Raw genomic sequence first — 17,620 nt, 5'->3', positions numbered from 1 at the left:
GTCTTTCTTTATTCGTTTGTATCTGTATACATATTTGATATATCCATCTCTCAAGTCTTTCCCCTCACCATTCGCGCCCATGTAGGTTTAATCGTCCTTTCTTTCTCCTTTTCCTTCTCATTTTCCTTTCCAACATTTCCGATTTTCATCCTCCTGCTGTCTCCTAACACTCCACCCAATCCTTCCCCATCCATCTCCATCTTCTTTCTCTCCCCAATTCCTATCTTTCCTCTGCCCCCACAACCCGGACTCCCAGGTAAACTCATCGTTTCCCCTGGACTCTCCACCGGCGTAATACTCCCATCCGTATCCGTCATTTTACTCTTGATGGAAAATACAGAGTGGGTGCTGCTAACTAATGTGGAGTTTCCGCTTCCGGGACGACTACCGGTATTACTAGTGGGAGGTGGGAATTGTGGTTTGTGTGGTGTGGTAATGGGGGTTGGGGAGCGGGTGGGGATGGGGATACCGGAGGGACGGCGGTGGAGGGTGAGAGAGAGGGAGGGGTCTTTGAGGTTTGTGAAACTGGGGTTTCGGGGAGGAAGGGGGAAGTAACTCTCTGGGGTGCGGGGTGGGGCGTTGGGCTTGGGGCTTGTATTTCGATTTGAGGGTTGGGATGGGGATGGGGGTGACATGGAGATGCTGGAGTTGGTGTGGACGGCGAGATTGTTGATATTGAGGGTGTTGGTTGGATGGGGTATTCCGTGTGGGGGATTGCGACCGCGGCCTCGGGTGTGTGATGGTCGGCGTTTGTGGGGGTTGTTTGATTCGAGGGCTTTGATGCGTTCTTCTGCGCGGATCAGGGCTTCGGTTTGTGCTTTTAGTTGTTTTTCGTAGCGTTCTTTGAGGACGTCGTTTTGTTTCTTTGCGTGATTGCGCTCGTGTTCGATTCGTAATTCGTAGGTTTGATCTTTGTTTTGGAGAGTTGCGAGACGTTCTCGAAGAGTGATGTTTTCGGTTTCTAATTCCGAGATTCGGCTTTTTGAGGATAGACTGCTCTCCGAGATGGTTCTCATTTTTGTATCTGGTCATGTGATTAGAATGGGCTTCGGTTGGGGAATAGATGAAGAGACTCACTTATTGATCGAGACATGACGTCGTTCTTTTTGTGACAACAAGATAGATGATAGATTTGATCTAAGCCCCCAAGCTCGCATAGCCGTTCGTTAACTTCCTTTACTGAAGGTCGTTGTTCCGGTTCATATAACAACATTTTCTCCACCAGACCAAGTATATTCTTGGCGTCGAAATTAGGCTCTTCTTCATCAGCTAATGCTGCTCTAATTGCTTTATCCTTTAATTTATTTAGGTGTTTCGATAACATCTCATACTTCATTGGCCATTCCTTCTCCTTCATTATTTCGTCAAATGTCGCTAATTCCATCGAATCTCCGTATAATACTGTCGCAATATTGAGGAATATACAACCCAGGGAAAAGACATCTGCACTTGACATGTGATGATACTCCCCATCATAAACCTCCGGAGCTATCCAAGACGCAGTACCATATCTCCCACAGGTTATGCTATTGTCCGAATCTTTGACATCTCTCGCAATACCGAAATCGGCGAGGTATACCCGACCGGGACTTAGTAAAATATTCTTGGGCTTTAAATCCCGATGCCGAATACCTTTTTCATGAACAAACAACAATGCCTCTGTAACACATCCCATAAGTTGTTGTAAGAATCCCAGTGCTGTTTCCGTCCTTTTCATATGCGTCGGATGTTCCGAAGGTAGGATTGGCCGTCTCAACATGCACAAGTCGTCAATCTTTCCAATATCCTTGAGTCCGAGGGCAAGAAGCCGTTTCATCGCATCATCCCTATCCGCACACGTATCCGAACGAATCCCATCTATATCATCGAGAAAAGTGCTCAAATCGCATGTTGCCGCCGGGTAAAGAAGGAGATATAAATTTTTGCGCTTGTACGTATATGTGCCGACCAGCTTCAAAATATGTTTATGGGCCAATTCCTCCATGGCATTAGCTTCCTCCCGGAGCTTTTCGACCGTCATTCCACCACGAGGTACCACGCTGAGATATACAAATCAGCCTTACGGAGTCATAGAACCGGGGTATTGGAGACAATGCTCACTGTTTGCGGGCCATGGTAACGGCACCATATGTAACGCGCTGCACAAGCCCATAGCTTCCAGAGCCTAATTCTTTTTCTGATGATAGGTGTAATTTCTTATGATCCATCCAATTCTGAGGATGTTTACCAAATCCAGACCATCCTCCTTTCGAGCGCTCCCATTCTTCGATTTGCTTCTCCTCGCGAATTTCACTGGCGGGTTGTCCGATCACCATTGTCCACCCATCATCCACTGCGCCCGCCATTGTGAATTGAGCCCTAGCTGTCGCCAATTCAATTGCGCTTATGTATCTCCTTTCCCACTCCAGAATTCTACGATTTGGAATGAAAAGGTTTCGAATATTCAATGTGGAAAGATTTATCAATAACCAGAATTTTACGGTACAATTAATTGTAAGAATGTTTGTATCATGCACTGCCTCAGTTCAGAGCTGGAAAAGTCGTCGAGGCGAAGTTTGTGGCTGGCATCCCCGCATATGCAGTGTAACATCACCATGTTTATCGTGCATATCAGATTTTCCATCCCACTTTCCAGAGGAGAACACAAACGAAAAGCTTGACAATTTGACGTAATGTCGACGATATACCTAATATCATCGTCGGTTCAGAGGTATCTGAGCAAAGGTATGGGAGAAAATCCCGAGTAAGACTCTATACGTACGGCAAATAATGGACTCGATAGTTTCTAAAGAGTAATAATATCTCTCGCAACCGCTACTCGTCTCTGCTACTCGTCTTCAGAGAATATGAAAGATAAATTGCTTTTAATTCTCCCTCGTTACGTTTCAACTCTATATATCCATCTTCTCATTCATTCTGCTTTGTCAAATCACGTTCTGAGACGGAATCGTGGAAAGGTCAGCTGGAAATGAGGACAGGTAGTTTCTGCCTCCATTGCCAAATTCATATGCTTAATGCAGCATATTCTTTTGTCCCCATCTCCCATCATAAATTAAGGTGGAATAGCAAAGAAATAATCATCACCCCAATCATCCACTATGCAATCTGTTAAAGTAGATGAGTGTCGCGAACATCTGAGCACGCATTTCAACTGATACATGTGTTTTCGCGAAATACATACAGTTGAATTATGGCTACAATAAACTCGAGTATAAAAGTACACGAAGTTACAAATTGGAGGCTTGTGAAAGCCTCCAGATTCCATATACCAATTCAGCAAGGATAACAACTCAAATTCCTCCCTGGCATAGCAATCTCAAACCAATTGTGTGGTTCTGACCGACCTCTTGGAGTCACTCGCTTATCTACAGTCTAGATTCTGGTCGCAGTAATGGCCGCTCAACAATTTTCAATCTGCTTGTTGGAAATTGATGGTAAGCGCTTGTAAACTTGCTTTTACAAAGGCTGTGAGGCCCTATCTTGGACCATTTGTCCTTTCTACATCACTCAGATTGTTGGTAAATCTAGTTCGAACATGCAGTCTGGACCATATCCTACCAATCCTATCCTCAAGCATGGCGTCATTGCTTCGGTCAACCATATTATAATGGAGAAGACGCCCATCTCATATTGATTTTGTTCTCAACAGCTTGAAATCACACTTCATTGACAGTCGTCAAGAAAATCAGAACTGGACGATTAATTCATCCACCAAACAACATGACTTCACTACGGGTGTTGAAACCAAACACATTGTATATTGTTTTCCAAACGAGAACAACGAGAGAAACGAGGGATGTACCTATACGTCCCTTGGGAAATGAAAATACTGTGATTAATTGCTAATCATCTTATTCCACGTTGTGATTTGCTAACAGTTTGCTAGAAAGTTAGTGCTTATATATCCGGCTCAAAAGATCCCTGGGTTGGACGCTGGGGTACAATAAACCCAAAACTATCCACCAACAGAACAGTGAGGTTTAGAGATGTCAATCTTCGCCACCATTCCCAAAGTTTCTTTCTTTGGGAGATTATGCCAACAAATAATAACAACAGAGTGCTGGATCGTCTTCAGCAAATGTATATTAGCAACAAGCATGGAAACTGGACTGCCTCAAAAGCATCATTACGTCTCTTACAAATGTTGCATGGAGGTCATAGAAAAATTAATCTTCTGTTCCAGCCAATTATTCGTAAGTGGAATGGCTCACTACACAATTGTGTAATATGTCACTAACTTACTGAAAGCTGCTCATGCACCTGGAGTTTTCAGAACCATCCAAGAAGTTGAAAGGAAACTGCCCGTGCAAGATAGAGGGTTACCAAGCAACTTGACGATACTGAGAGTACAGCCTGGTGAGAATATTCAGATACTAGATTTTGAATCGAAACCTACCCTTAAGATCATAGGTGTACTTTCAGAACATCCTCACCATCATCATCATAAGCATCAGCATCGTCGCCGAAATTCTAGACGTCCCCGCTTAATATCCCGGAAAAGTTCATGGCACAGAGGACAGCACTATTATGATCAAAGACGCCCCCGTGAAAGAAACCAGTCTTTTGAAGATTACCCGCTGTCCAACAAGACAACAAATCAGGCGATACATGAGACGAGAGTAGGTGAGTATATGGAACCATCTATACATGCTCAGCAAGATCATTCGCGACGATCATCAGTGCCTCAATTATCATCAGCAGCACCACCAATCTATCCAACAGTCGGTGCCCTTCCACCTGGAGGCTACGTAATGCCACCCGTGAATGCTCCCCAGGTAGTCGCTGTACCTCAATACCCTCAAGTTATGCCAACTTTCACAGGCGGTCAGCCTCTTCCACCACAGACTGCTAAACCAGTTCCAGTACCGATATCAAGTTCTACGTCAGGTAGACGCCGGTCTATATCTTCACAACCAATCAATACATATCATCGAAAAGAGTCTAACTCTCAGAACTCTTATCATCCTTCGACTGATTCCGTTAACTCCAATCCCCGCCGTCGACGTAACTCCGAGTCTGAAGCAAGTTATTATGGGAAAAGAAATACACAAGAGGAAAGTAGTAGTTCCAATCATGGACATCATCTCGGCGTCAGAGAAGCTCTATCTCATATCAAAGATAAGCTCATGCATCCTGTACCACCAACACCCTCAGGTCGCTTGGTCGCATGATGAAGGTTTGACTTCATATGAACGACCTTGATTTACGCTCATGCATATTGTTTGTATGAACGATTGATGTTCTAGACGAAGTCAAGAAGCATCTCAAATCCATAGATAAATTTTATAGTCACAATAATAATAGAATGAATTGATTTTTTAAGTTGAATTGGCCCCAAAGCCGATGGATATCAAGATCCTCATTCAAATATATGAGTTGATGATTCGTGTAGGGCTTGTTCTCTGACTGTTTTTTCCGTGCCTTGAATTCTTCATATCTATAATGAGAGTGCCGGTGAATCCAAGCGTTCCAGGTCAATAATTTGTGAGCATGATTTATTGGGATCAAGTGAATCGCCAAGAGTATTCTGTTAGCGAGGACTCTCCGTTCTAGAATCAAATCAATAGGTTAGTTTCGATATAATTTTATCATTTTGGTATTGTCGAAACATTACAAAGACATAGAATCCTCTGACGTAAATATTTATATTGAATTCGAAGCTCTTGAGTTAAAACTAGATTTCTGTACCGCTTTTTAGCGACACTTGCTTTTCCAGGAGTCAAGAGGCTTATTATTTATCGATTGTCGACTATTGGCCAGCTTAATAGAAAAGATTAAGAATCACATGACCGTCTCCGGTAATAAGCAATTCGCCCCCCACTAGTAACTCCAGCTTCTCCGGATGAACGTATCAAAATTGCGGGGGGATGTTCTACAGATATATATAAAAATTGATTGGCTTCATAGGAACACTTTGTTTTTGTCAACTATGATAGCACGAAATGCTCCGTAGATGCTTGATTTACCAATAGCATACTAGATCACGATCTACCGGAATGCAGCACCAAAACAAAAAAGAATGATGCTCCAATAGGAGCATTTTGTCCGGAGAATTTCCTCCGATCAAAGTGTACTTTGTACGGAGTAGTTCTAGACTGTAACTATAAGGAAATGTATATGGCTTGCAGTCGTAACGTTGATCATAATTAGATACGTCAGATAAGTTAGGATTACAACAGAGAGCCCTATTTCCAATCCGACACGTCGTTTTGATGTGAGGACGTCATTGGAAGGAGGATGGTAGTTTAAAACCAGATGCTTCCTCATAATGAAGCATTTTAATCACTTCTTACTCTTTCTACATTGAGAAATTTTCACGAAAATTTCGACATTCCAACCGAATCACAGAAACGCAATTTATGGACTCGATGGCTCAAAACATCCATCCTCTTCAAGCAATCCAATCTGCGATTGGCAGCGCAGGTGGCGACCCTCGTCCAATTCAGCGTGGTTCCCTCTTCAATAACGCCAATGATGGTCCTGCAGCAATTATTTCCAAAGTATCAGGCGTACAGAGTGGAGGTATGCGTGAAGACAATGGCCCTTACTTTACCAACAATGAAGGTATCCCGTTTCCAGACCCTGCACACAGTAAGACGGTAGGAGGTTTGCCTTTGGCTAGTGATGTTTTCTTGTTTCAAAAACAGCAGCACTTTAATCGAAGCAAGAATCTTGAGAGTGAGTCCTCACCTACGATGAATACCTCGCGGATCATATATTGATGAAGAAACAGGAATGGTTCATCCTTGTGGTAGTGGAGCTTTTGGTTACTTTGAGACCACTGCAGATGTCTCGGACTTGACAAAGGTGAACTTCACTATGCCTTGACCACTCCCAGATATCATCATACTAATTCCCAAAAGGCAAACTTTCTGAGTGGTAAGGGCGTAAAGACACCAGTCTTCATGCGCTTCTCCACTGTCACCCTTGGACGTGAGTTTCCTGACTTGGCACGTAATCCACGTGGTTTTGCAATCAAATTCTATACTGGAGAAGGAAATTACGATATCGTTGGACTCAACTTCGTATGTTATTCAAGTCGCTGAAACAATATTCGTTCTAATCTTTCAATAGCCTGTCTTTTTTTGTCGAGATCCCATCCAAGGACCAGACGTCATTCGGTCACAAAGTCGCAACCCTAAGAATTTCTTACTTGATTATAACTCTCTTTTTGATCTTTTGGCTTTGACTCCAGAGGCCAATCATGCAGGTATGATGTTCTTCAGTGATCATGGAACTCCACAAGGATGGCGTTTCAATCATGGCTATGGTTGTCACACATTCAAGTGGGTGAACAAGGAAGGGAAATTTGTTTACATCAAATATCATTTCATCGCCAAACATGGACAGAAACAATTCACGGCAGAGGAAGCCACCAAACTTAGTGGAGTCGATCCTGATTACTCCAAACGTGATCTTTGGGACTTCTTGGAGAAGGGAGAAGAAGTGGAATGGACAGCAAATGTACAGATTATGCAACCAGATGAGGCCGATGCGAACGTTCTCGGTTTTGACCCGTTTGATGTCACCAAAGTATGGCCGAGAGATAAATTCCCGGTTAGTTAGCCCCAGGAATTAACTCTGATTGCGACTTGCTAATCCAAGAAACAGATGCACGAATTTGGGAAGTTGGTCCTGAACAAGAACCCAGAGAACTTCCATCGCGATGTTGAACAAGCCGCGTTCTCACCTGGAAGCATGGTACCCGGTATTGAAGATAGTCCGGATCCACTCTTACAATTCCGGATGTTTTTCTATCGCGACGCACAGTATCATCGCATCGGAGTGAATCTTCATCAAGTTCCTGTCAACTGCCCTTTCATGGCAAGTTCCTATAGTTCACTCAATTTTGACGGCCCAATGCGTGTCGATGCAAACCATGCCGGAAATCCTCAATATGTGCCCAATTCCTTCAAGCACAAATTCCGTCCCGATGTGGCCGAGGCGCCTTATGCCATTGCCGATAATATTGTATCTCGCAAGAGTCATTACCACCACGAGGGTAAACTATCAGATTACGATCAAGCGAGAGAACTATACACCCGAGTAATGACAGAGACGCAAAGAGATCACTTGCATCAGAATACAGCAAATTTGTTGCGTTTTGTTGACACGAAGGTTATTAAAGTAGGTTATCTTGCCCAGCTTTGGAACATCGATCCGCAATATTCTAGAGCTATATATGATTTGCTCCCAGAGACATCAAAGACAGGTGCAGAGGGCTTTGAGTTTGTAGAGGTGCAGAATAAGGCGAAGGGAGCTGAGCTTGCTGGAAAAGAGGAAAAATTCAGGCCTAGTGATGCTTCTGAGAGACTGGTGGGGTTTAGTCCTGGAGCTATTTATAATTTGTGAGATACTTGGACTGGATTGACAAGCAAATGACATGTGGGCGAATCCATTCGAATGTCACTGTTTAATATAATCTTTTATGTGGGAATTTATAGCATTTAATTTACTCAAACGATAGCAATCAATCACGGTGAAAGGCTCAAGAGGCATCTCTTGCTCATTATCTTCAAATATTCAATCCAAGAAAAACTCAAAGCTTAGGGCAAGCACTGAAAATGATTTCATCCATCAATTACGACCACTAGTGTTGAACTAAAAGCTATAAATTAACAAGAAAATAAAAACATTCAACTAGATATTCAATCTGTTCCCCTATGTTCTTGTCCGAAAAGATAAACCAAATATCCATCTCCATGGCAAATAAATTTTGCTGTCTCTTTTTTCCTGCAGTGTTGATAAATCGAAATCATCATGTACATGAGTCATCAGAACTATCTGGAAGTCAAGACCCCTTGATCATGTAGTTAGTCATGGCTGATGACTACTTATTCAATCTCAGATTTCATCCTCCCAATCATTACCAGCAGCACCCGCGCTTCCACCGCCTCCTCCACCACCAGCACCACTATCATCTTCTTTCCGTCCGCTCCCTCCATCCTCCCCTCTACCTCTACCTCTATCTCTTCCTCTCCCTCTTCCTCTTCCTCTGCCTCCTTTTTTCCCCCTACCGATCCCCGTTTCCTTGTCCATTCCATGTATGCTCTTCGACTCCTTATCCTTCTTCGAAAATTTACCTCCATGACTCTGTTCCGCTTGAAGTTTGCGCGCAAGTTCCATTTGTTCGTTCCTACTAGCGATATTCATACCAAAACCTACTTGTCCCCGTGCATTTTGACCTTGCTGCGACTGCTGCGGTGGTTGTGGCGGCTGTTGTGGCGGCGTGGGATGAATAAACAGTTCGCCAAATGGAACAGCTGATAGGTGGGGTTTCGAACCTGGTGGTTGTTGCTGTTGCTGCGCAGCAGTCCCAAATGGCGACCAATATTGCAATTTGAAGGAAGATGAAGCGGGTTGTAAGCTTGGTGGTGGTGGCTGATTTTGTTGTTGCACGGCAGTACCAAACTGTTCCCCAGTTTGAACAGCGGGTATCATAGTTATAGGAAGGTTCATGGGTACAGTGGACGGTGGAACCCATTTTTTACCAGACTGGGATACAAAGCTTTTCGAACTATCGAAATTAGACCAACTAGATGCGCTACTCTTGGACGCAGGGTTTTTATTTGTCGCTTGACTGGTTGTCGCTGCATCCAGTAGAGATACGAATATTGATTTTGGAGGCTTGTAAGGAGGGACGACTGGTTGGGGTCTGAACAACCGAGGATTTGGTACTGCTTCGCCATCCCGATATTTCATACCCACCCAATGGTGTCTATCATCTTCCTGACAGTATCCTATTCGCCAATCAATAACTGATGCAACATACAATAAGTTTACATTTGCAGGATTATATCCTTCTGGTTGAGACCAATCTATAGCAACGATAGTATGATCGTCATAAACCACACAATTGACAATCGCAAGTTCATATCCCCCTAGTGTCGGATATCCTTTGAGGACTCTAGCGACTTCTTCATCTTTCCAAGAATTTTCGTGTCGGGGAAAAACATCATCGAACGCTTGCAATATTGATTCCAGAGTGAGATTACCTCGCAAATAGTTGGGATGTTGATGGTGGATTGAATAATACAATGCTCGTGGGGCACAATCATGTATCCAAGGTGTTCGATTGCCACCACGTGTCAAACCTTCGTTGAAATGTTCTAGATCGATGTTGAAGGTCCATCCATCTCTGTTAAATGGGGCTTTGATAGAATTTATGCCATAATTCTCAATCCTGGGTAAAATGACAGTCGGTAGTATTGGTGGTGCCTCGACTGGCTCATCAATCACAATAGGGTTGACTGGTAGCCTTTCAGCGGGTAGTCTCTCAGCAGGTAGCCTTCCGGCTGGCAGCTCTACGGATCGTATCTCTTCGGCTTGTGGCTGCTGGACTGAGAAGCCCCATTCTAAAACCCCAAGGAAGCCTTCAGAATCACCATCCCGCCTTCTCCGCATACCCCTCCATCCAATTCGCGGTTGGTAAGCTACGTAAAGCAAAGAACTCTCTGAATCACCCCCATAAATACTCACAAAAAATCTGAAATCTCCAGCAGCTACCTCGTGTGGAGTAATAGCTGCGAGTCTGTAATGCGGTCTGGTATCTCCATTTCTTAGTATATCTTCTAACACCATTTGAATATGCTCCGGAAAATAATCTTCGTCGTGGTGTGGATGAACTCTCTGGAATCTGTCAAAGAGATCTTCATAGGCTTCGTTTGCCCTTGTGTTATTCCATAACACGCCTGGATACTGCCAGTGCAAGGAATTTGCCACTGCAATTATTGAAGATAGACCTTCACGTAAAACAGCTTGTCCAGGAATTGTCCACCTGCTGACAATATAATCTACTTTCCAGTCTGTTAGATCGAATTCCACCAGCGGAGGTAAGCGTGGCTCTGGTGGAGGGGCTTGAACATCAGATCCACTGTCAGACTCATGCTCAGACTCAACTGGCTTCAAGCTCATACCCTGCCAAATGTTATCTGATAAATACAATACAACGACCGTTCTCGGTAGAATAACTTCCAAAGTATCCGGATACAGAATTTCCCGGGACAGATACCTGAAGCCATCATTTCGTCGGGGAAATTGTGTAACGGTCTTCAGAACAAATGAATGCCTGATTTTATATAGAGCTTCAGCGACCTCTCGTTCATGAATTGGGTCGATCAGGAAGTTAATATCTCGACCTAGTGTACCTGCTAAGTGGGCTTCAAATACAATGGGCTCAAGATCGCCTTCATTGTGATACGGTAATTTTTCCTGGATGGATCGTTGCAACGCCGAGATCACACTAAAAGCAGGAGTAATATTCTCTTGATCGTGTGGAAACACATTCCATCTCTCGATGTCAAACAACTCATACTTTGTGAATACTGCTGGAAATAGATCTCTATCTCTAGAACGAGGAGGTGGCGGAGATGGAGTTGGGGAAGGTGCAGGCGATGGAGACTGGGGTCTCTCTGGTAGTTCAACACCAGGTTCTACGCCGAAATTTTGACAGATTTCGCGGACGAAAAGAATGGTGTCGTAATGTAATGTTCCGATATAATCCCAAACGTCTTTCAATTTTAATATCCGACTAAGCCTACGCGCATTCAAATTCTCCAGACTGTCCGTATTATCATCCACCCAGTCATCTGTCGCTCCTAGCCATGGAGGATCACTCTCTCTTACCAATCTTGATAGATTGTCAAACCGGACTTTTGCCTGGTTGCAACGTCTCAATACAGAGATTTCTATAGGCTCTCCTTCTACACGTGGAATACTATTGACTCCCGGAATATCTGGGACGTCTGCTATCTCTCTTCCTTTTTCTCGCATTTCTCTCTCCAAGGCCAAGAGGTTCCTCAAGTAAATTGCTATGACGGGAGTCGCTACTCCCATAATATTCAGCGCTTCCGCTAGTGGTGGTGCTGCCGCTTGTGTTTCTCTGAGTTGAACTTGCAACTCCGTATTTCGTGTCTTCAGGTTAGTCACTTGTATGTTCCTTCGAGCCACCCGATCTCTTAATCTGGCCAGTTCCGCTTCACTTTGAGTTTTGTTCTGCGAAAGCTCGGCTAGAATCACTTGAATACTTTGTCTCTCATCTAGTAAACGATTCTTTTCGGTAGTCAAATTTTCCAAGTAACGCATTTGATCTGCCATTTCAAGTGCTTGAGGTACTATATTTTGGAAATGAACCTTCTCAAGTGCGGTCGACAAGCGTCTGATCTCGCCTTTTGCGCCAGGGATAAAACCAAAATACTTGTCCAGAGGCTCGAATTTATCATCAGCCCAGTTCATAGAGCCCATCGCATGGTCAATTTGTGCCTTAAATGTAGATAGTTGCACGTCCTTGGTCGCAATTTCGCGTTGTAAGTTTTCCTTTTCTTGATTACAGTGACGTTGAACAGCCTCAATATCATGTTCTGGATCTGTAGAAAATTCAAACCTCTTGAGCCCTTCTGTCAGCTCATCAGTCTGGATGACTGCATCCGTGTACAACTCCCCCAGTCGCTCGGGCTCCCCATATAATGCATTCCTCTTGATTTGTTCCATCTCTTCTTCATGCCTGACTTCATCAAACTTCGATTTCTCAACTATCATTTCGGAATGGGCGAGATCGTTCTCCGCACTTATCAACCTCTCTTGCAGTTTTCGCAAGATTTGTTGTCCTCTAGAATCCAAACTAAGTGATGTTACAGCACTTTCATCTCGATGGTCCCTTAAATGTTTAATTGTCACGTCTCGTTCCAAAATCTCTTCCTGTGCCTGTCTCCTCAATTCAAGATTTTCTTGCGCCGTCTCTCGCCACAACATCATTGCCCTGCCATCGTTGACGGTTTTGAGATCCTCTTCTAACGTTTTGACTCTATCTTTGAGTACGGCCATCTCAGCACCAGCTTCTATGAAAGAAGAAACAAGAGTTTGGATCTGTTTACGGTGCAAATCCCTTGTGTGAATAGCCACTCCAAGCAACTTTTCTGTCGCTCTAGCTGGACCCCCGGCTAATATCAAGACACTTGAAGCTTGACGTTGTGCGTTGAATTTTGCCAACAGTTCATCATATGCCACCTGTTTCTCATCTTGAAGTTCAAAATGGTGATGATGTTCTATGCATCTATTTCGCAATCTCAGCATTTGCAGAAACCTCCTCCTCCAACCATTTCGGCCCTCTATAGCGTTACTTAGTCGCTGTTCCATGACGGTAATTTGCTCTGCAAGATCTGCGACTCGGTTCCTCAAACCCCGTCGAGTGTCGCGATAGACCCAAAGAGACCTACACGCATCCAGAAGCGTAGTTAATACAGTCGAACATTGAACAATCATTTTAGCAATTTCGAGACGAACAAGACGGAGTAAACCTCCTCTCCACCACTGAGTAAGAGCCAACTCCTCTCGATCTTGCTGATTTTGAATGTTGTCCCAATCACGTCCAGCAGCGGCCAACCTTCTCTGACGGTCGAAGATCATTGATGCAACACGTAAAGGTATCCATTCTAGTCTATAAAATATTAGGAAAGCCGGGACGCCAAATTGAATCCCACGCCAAATAGCCAACTCAACAAGGCCGGGTGCAATGTGGCCAAAATATACAAGGAGGCCTCCGTAAAGCAGGTTGTTCATGAGTGCGTTTGACGCAAGAACCGTTGGATACCAAATCCACTCAGACAATTGTTCTCTAACCTTTACAATATTGTAAGTTTGAGTAAAAAGAAGGAATGGTGAATATCATCACATACCATTAGTCGATACAAGCCCACAAAAATTACATTTATTGGCTGTAGACACCATGTTAGACAATGTTGACATGATTACCGGAAAAGTGGTCATCTACTAACAACTGTATATGCTAGCACCCGTTGGTCCGTACGCCAATCCGGCATGAAAATATCAGACAGTCTATTGATTGATTCGTAAATCGCGTCCTTTGACTGTTAGTGTTAATGGATAAGTCGGCATCGGGGCTGCTCACTACATTATCCCACAATCTCTTCGACCAGCCAGCGTCATTTCCTAGGCAGGACATATAAAGCCACCATTGATCGTTACGCATCTCCCAAAAATCATAACCTGGCTCCCAACCTTTTACGTTTTCCAAAATTGAGCTACATTTCTGTATGTCTTTGAACGTGTAAATGTTCACCAGCCAGTAGGCTTGATAATAAAAATATATTCCGCCTACCCATCGCAACAAGCCAGTCAGTGGCGTAGTGAACCATGTTCGATATACTGAGGATGCTCCAAGAGCTAATAGCAACAGAGAATGATTTTGCAGCCACTGAGAAGCACGTTTCACCTCAATTCGCCCGAATTTTAACAGTTCAGCTAGATGTACCAGTCGACCATGCCTGACGGGAGGAAGTGCGCCGGCCATATTGTTTCAAGCTCAGAACCAGGCATAAGGAGAATGTCAACACGATAGAAACAAAGTCCTTATCGCCCAGTTTTTATATCATTAACGCGAAGTAGAAAAATGATACCCCCCCCGAAGCCTAGGTGTCAGAAGAAATGATGTATCAAAGACAAGAATAGTATGGGTGATATGAAATTGAAATTGAACAGATATAGAAAAGCACCGAGTGATTTGCCGTGAAGTTAACATTCATAAAACAAAGGACAATCACCGTTATAATGGTCACAAAGACTTCCACGAGATTTCTCGAAGAATTGTCCCAAACACACAAAGAGAGCTAAAGCAAGTCATTTTTCCCAAATGAGGTAAATTGTAAATGAATTTAAAGTAACTGGGAGACTCAGGAACATAGAAACGAGGCTTGACCTATACAATGGGCTCATACTGCCAGTTGTTGTTTTTGGGGGGGGGGATTTAGGATGTATCACTCTCATTGTCAGATACATCAAACTCTCTAGCTCTGCCCACTTCCGTTTCTTCATCGTCTTTGATCTTTCCAAACCCTTGGTTGAATGCAGCTTCCCGTGACGGGTAAGGCTCATGACACTTCGAGGAATGCAGCCTTGGAAAATACCTTCTATATGAGAAATATGCTAGAGAAATGCCAAGAATAGATCCACATGTTACATCATACACATCATGACTATAATAGCGTTAGTACTTGTCATCAAAAATTAATGACAGCGCAACTTACCGGTAATCTTCACATCGACTAATCGCAATCATGGCAGCTCCAAGCAATGGAGCGAGGGCTAAGAGTACCCTCCCGAGATCAGTTCTAGGTCTGAACACATGTGTTTGTCCAGCAAAGAAAAATGCGAGGTATCCAAGTCCAGCGAATGCAAAGGAAGAATGACCAGAAGGAAAACTTCTCCATCCATCATGCAATGTATGGTGATCTTTTTCCGAGCATACATGGATGGTTACCAATCTATTTTCTGGTGTTTCAGGCGTAGGCTTGCAGCGAGAAATAAGATCGGGTCGAGGTCTCCCAACAGCATTTTTGATAACATCAGTAATAAATGATGTGAGAACCAGTCCTATGAAGAAGCCCAACATAGTGACATGGGATTTGTGGAGGTTCGCTTTCGAAATTCCAAGCCAAACAGCCAAGGTTATGCATGGAATAACTCCTGCATATATCAAATTCCATCCAACGGGTACTCTCTCCACCAAAGCATGTGGGTATTGAATATTGATGTTGTTTATAAAAAACATGCGGTGGAATGGCTCTTGAAGAAATTCGATCTGAATAAAGGGGTTGATTAGAACTTGTACGTGTAGAAGAAGGGGAAAATGGACCAGGGGAATTACCAAAATGTATGCCGTCAACAGCAATACAAAGCCAACATAATCTGGCGCATAGCTTTTCTAGAATAGAAGTGTTAGGGGGGCGAAAATACAAATAAAGTAATGTGTTTGAATGGCTTTACCTCCCAGAAACGTGCTACTGCACCAATCCAACCGGGTTTTGAGGTCAATCCTCCATTATTTCGTCCGATTCGAGACATTCTTGCGACACAGCGCAGCGGTAAAAGTCAAGTTCTTCTCATTGAAGGAGTATATATCAAAAAAATGAATGATTGTGCCAGAATGTTTGGTTTTGAGTTATTGACTGGGCAGTTCGTAAGAAGACGTACCTTGAAAGGCACGCGACCCACTTTCCTCAGCCTTGTCTGACACCGGGGGATCTTCGGTTATTAGCTACTATCTAATCAATGATTGTCTACCAAATCCATCTACCATTGTTTTTAAAACAAAAGCATTCAACTTTCGACAACTCCACAACATTGCGAGAGCTTGACTTATCACAGGTTTAGCCAATTATCTCAATTCCATGGAAAGATAACCCCCACCAAAATCAATTATGGCGGAACAACAGCAGCAGCAGCCAAACTTGATAGCACAAGTTTCCCCCGGTCCACCATTATTTTGGAAGCAATTTACTACCGATAATCTTGAACGGATAGAGAAGCTACGCGCGGAGAACTTTCCAAACTACAAGGTCGCCGACAATTTATCTTACAAGCTTCCTCCTCGTATTCATGATGTTCCCGCCGAACTGCGATTTCTGCAACCCCCAGAACCACCAGCGACTGGAGTTTACAGAACATTTGGACAAATCCGACAAGTATGTTGAACGTTACTGAACATCGATCTGTCAAATTGAGGATGAGAAGCACTAATATTTAATGGCAGATTAAGAATGAACTTCCTCCTCTTGAAGAGGGCATTGAGCAAATATATACACCACCTACCACACCAACAGGAAGTGGAAAGCATGAGGATCGCAAACTGATTCTCAAACGATTCGCAAAGTCATTACTATTGAACTTTTTAGAATTGGTTGGTACAATGAGTATTCATCCAGAACAGGTATGAGAAGCCATCTTTCTTTCTCGCCAAGAACTATGCTAATTGAGACATTCATAGAGCCACGAAAAGATAGGGGATTTGCATACTATATTCGCCAATTTCCATCATTTGCTGAACGAATATCGACCCTATCAAGCACGAGAATCATTGATTGCAATGATGCAGGACCAATTAGACAAATCCAAGGCGGAGACTGAGGGCATCATGAAGATGAAGGAGAAGGTCGAAGGAATGCTAGAAGGATTTGTCGAGATCAAACTAGGAGATGAGGCGAATGCCACTGGTCAAGAACATGAGAATGTAATAGAGGACGAAGGGAAAGATGTTTGGGAGCAATTGGACCTGGAATTTGGCTGAAAGATGATTGTCCAGGCGATTCCAGAAGCCCGGGATAGAACACAGCCATCTGCTAGTGCCATGCGTCCAGATGTTACTGCCCTGTTCCGAAAAGAGATCATCGGACGAGACGCGTCTACTGAGGCGTTGTCAATTCCCTCGAAATATCATCTGTGAAAGACCGGCATATGAATTCTGCAATGGTAAGGCTTAGCCACCACAGCCTCACGGGCTGTAACCGTTTCTGGTACCGACGAGTTGATCTCAATTGTTAGACTGCTTGGTATCTTGGTCGAATCTAAGCTCCCCTGTTCGTTGAATAAGAAGAAGGTAGACCAGCACGGAGGTGGGAATCTACAGCCACTTGGCAGCTTTTGAGACCTAGTCGGACGAGACAACTGAATAAATGCTTGGGTACAAGGATATTTTTAATGCCACATAGCAATCTAAAATTGATAAACCAGACCCTTGAAACCCGAAACTTAACCAAGGTTCAATTCTCTATAAGAAAAGTTATAATGATTGTCCGCTAATTGCGCCTCCACTATTACATCGTCCAAA

General features: G+C 43.6%; 5 protein-coding genes across 5 annotated transcripts; 3 read left to right on the top strand and 2 right to left on the bottom strand.

Moving 5' to 3' along the window:
- Positions 1-50: 50 nt before the first annotated feature.
- On the bottom strand, positions 51-2,345 carry Bfra_009893 (putative serine threonine protein kinase protein; the record flags this gene model as incomplete). The annotated part of the gene is made up of 3 exons (XM_037340229.1): positions 51-1,024; positions 1,078-2,039; positions 2,101-2,345. 3 exons carry the CDS (start codon positions 2,343-2,345, stop codon positions 51-53), a joined length of 2,181 nt encoding a protein of 726 aa, XP_037189452.1.
- Positions 2,346-3,720: 1,375 nt separating this feature from the next.
- On the top strand, positions 3,721-5,171 carry Bfra_009892 (uncharacterized protein; the record flags this gene model as incomplete). The annotated part of the gene is made up of 3 exons (XM_037340228.1): positions 3,721-3,831; positions 3,887-4,193; positions 4,249-5,171. 3 exons carry the CDS (start codon positions 3,721-3,723, stop codon positions 5,169-5,171), a joined length of 1,341 nt encoding a protein of 446 aa, XP_037189451.1.
- A 1,197-nt stretch (positions 5,172-6,368) lies between these two features.
- Positions 6,369-8,352, top strand: Bfra_009891 (putative peroxisomal catalase protein; the record flags this gene model as incomplete). The annotated part of the gene is made up of 5 exons (XM_037340227.1): positions 6,369-6,678; positions 6,734-6,807; positions 6,864-7,025; positions 7,075-7,557; positions 7,612-8,352. 5 exons carry the CDS (start codon positions 6,369-6,371, stop codon positions 8,350-8,352), a joined length of 1,770 nt encoding a protein of 589 aa, XP_037189450.1.
- Positions 8,353-8,844: 492 nt separating this feature from the next.
- Positions 8,845-15,858, bottom strand: Bfra_009890 (uncharacterized protein; the record flags this gene model as incomplete). Its single annotated transcript, XM_037340226.1, has 8 exons — positions 8,845-13,617; positions 13,674-13,712; positions 13,773-13,859; positions 13,907-14,039; positions 14,922-14,990; positions 15,042-15,595; positions 15,662-15,718; positions 15,781-15,858. 8 exons carry the CDS (start codon positions 15,856-15,858, stop codon positions 8,845-8,847), a joined length of 5,790 nt encoding a protein of 1,929 aa, XP_037189449.1.
- Positions 15,859-16,214: 356 nt separating this feature from the next.
- On the top strand, positions 16,215-17,080 carry Bfra_009889 (putative mediator of rna polymerase ii transcription subunit 7 protein; the record flags this gene model as incomplete). Its single annotated transcript, XM_037340225.1, has 3 exons — positions 16,215-16,478; positions 16,547-16,723; positions 16,781-17,080. 3 exons carry the CDS (start codon positions 16,215-16,217, stop codon positions 17,078-17,080), a joined length of 741 nt encoding a protein of 246 aa, XP_037189448.1.
- Positions 17,081-17,620: the final 540 nt, after the last annotated feature.

This window comes from Botrytis fragariae (genome assembly GCF_013461495.1).
Source record: "Botrytis fragariae strain BVB16 chromosome Unknown tig00000163, whole genome shotgun sequence".
Lineage (NCBI taxonomy): Eukaryota > Fungi > Ascomycota > Leotiomycetes > Helotiales > Sclerotiniaceae > Botrytis > Botrytis fragariae.
Note: the sequence above shows the minus strand (reverse complement) of the source record. Positions and strands in the feature narration are given on the sequence as shown.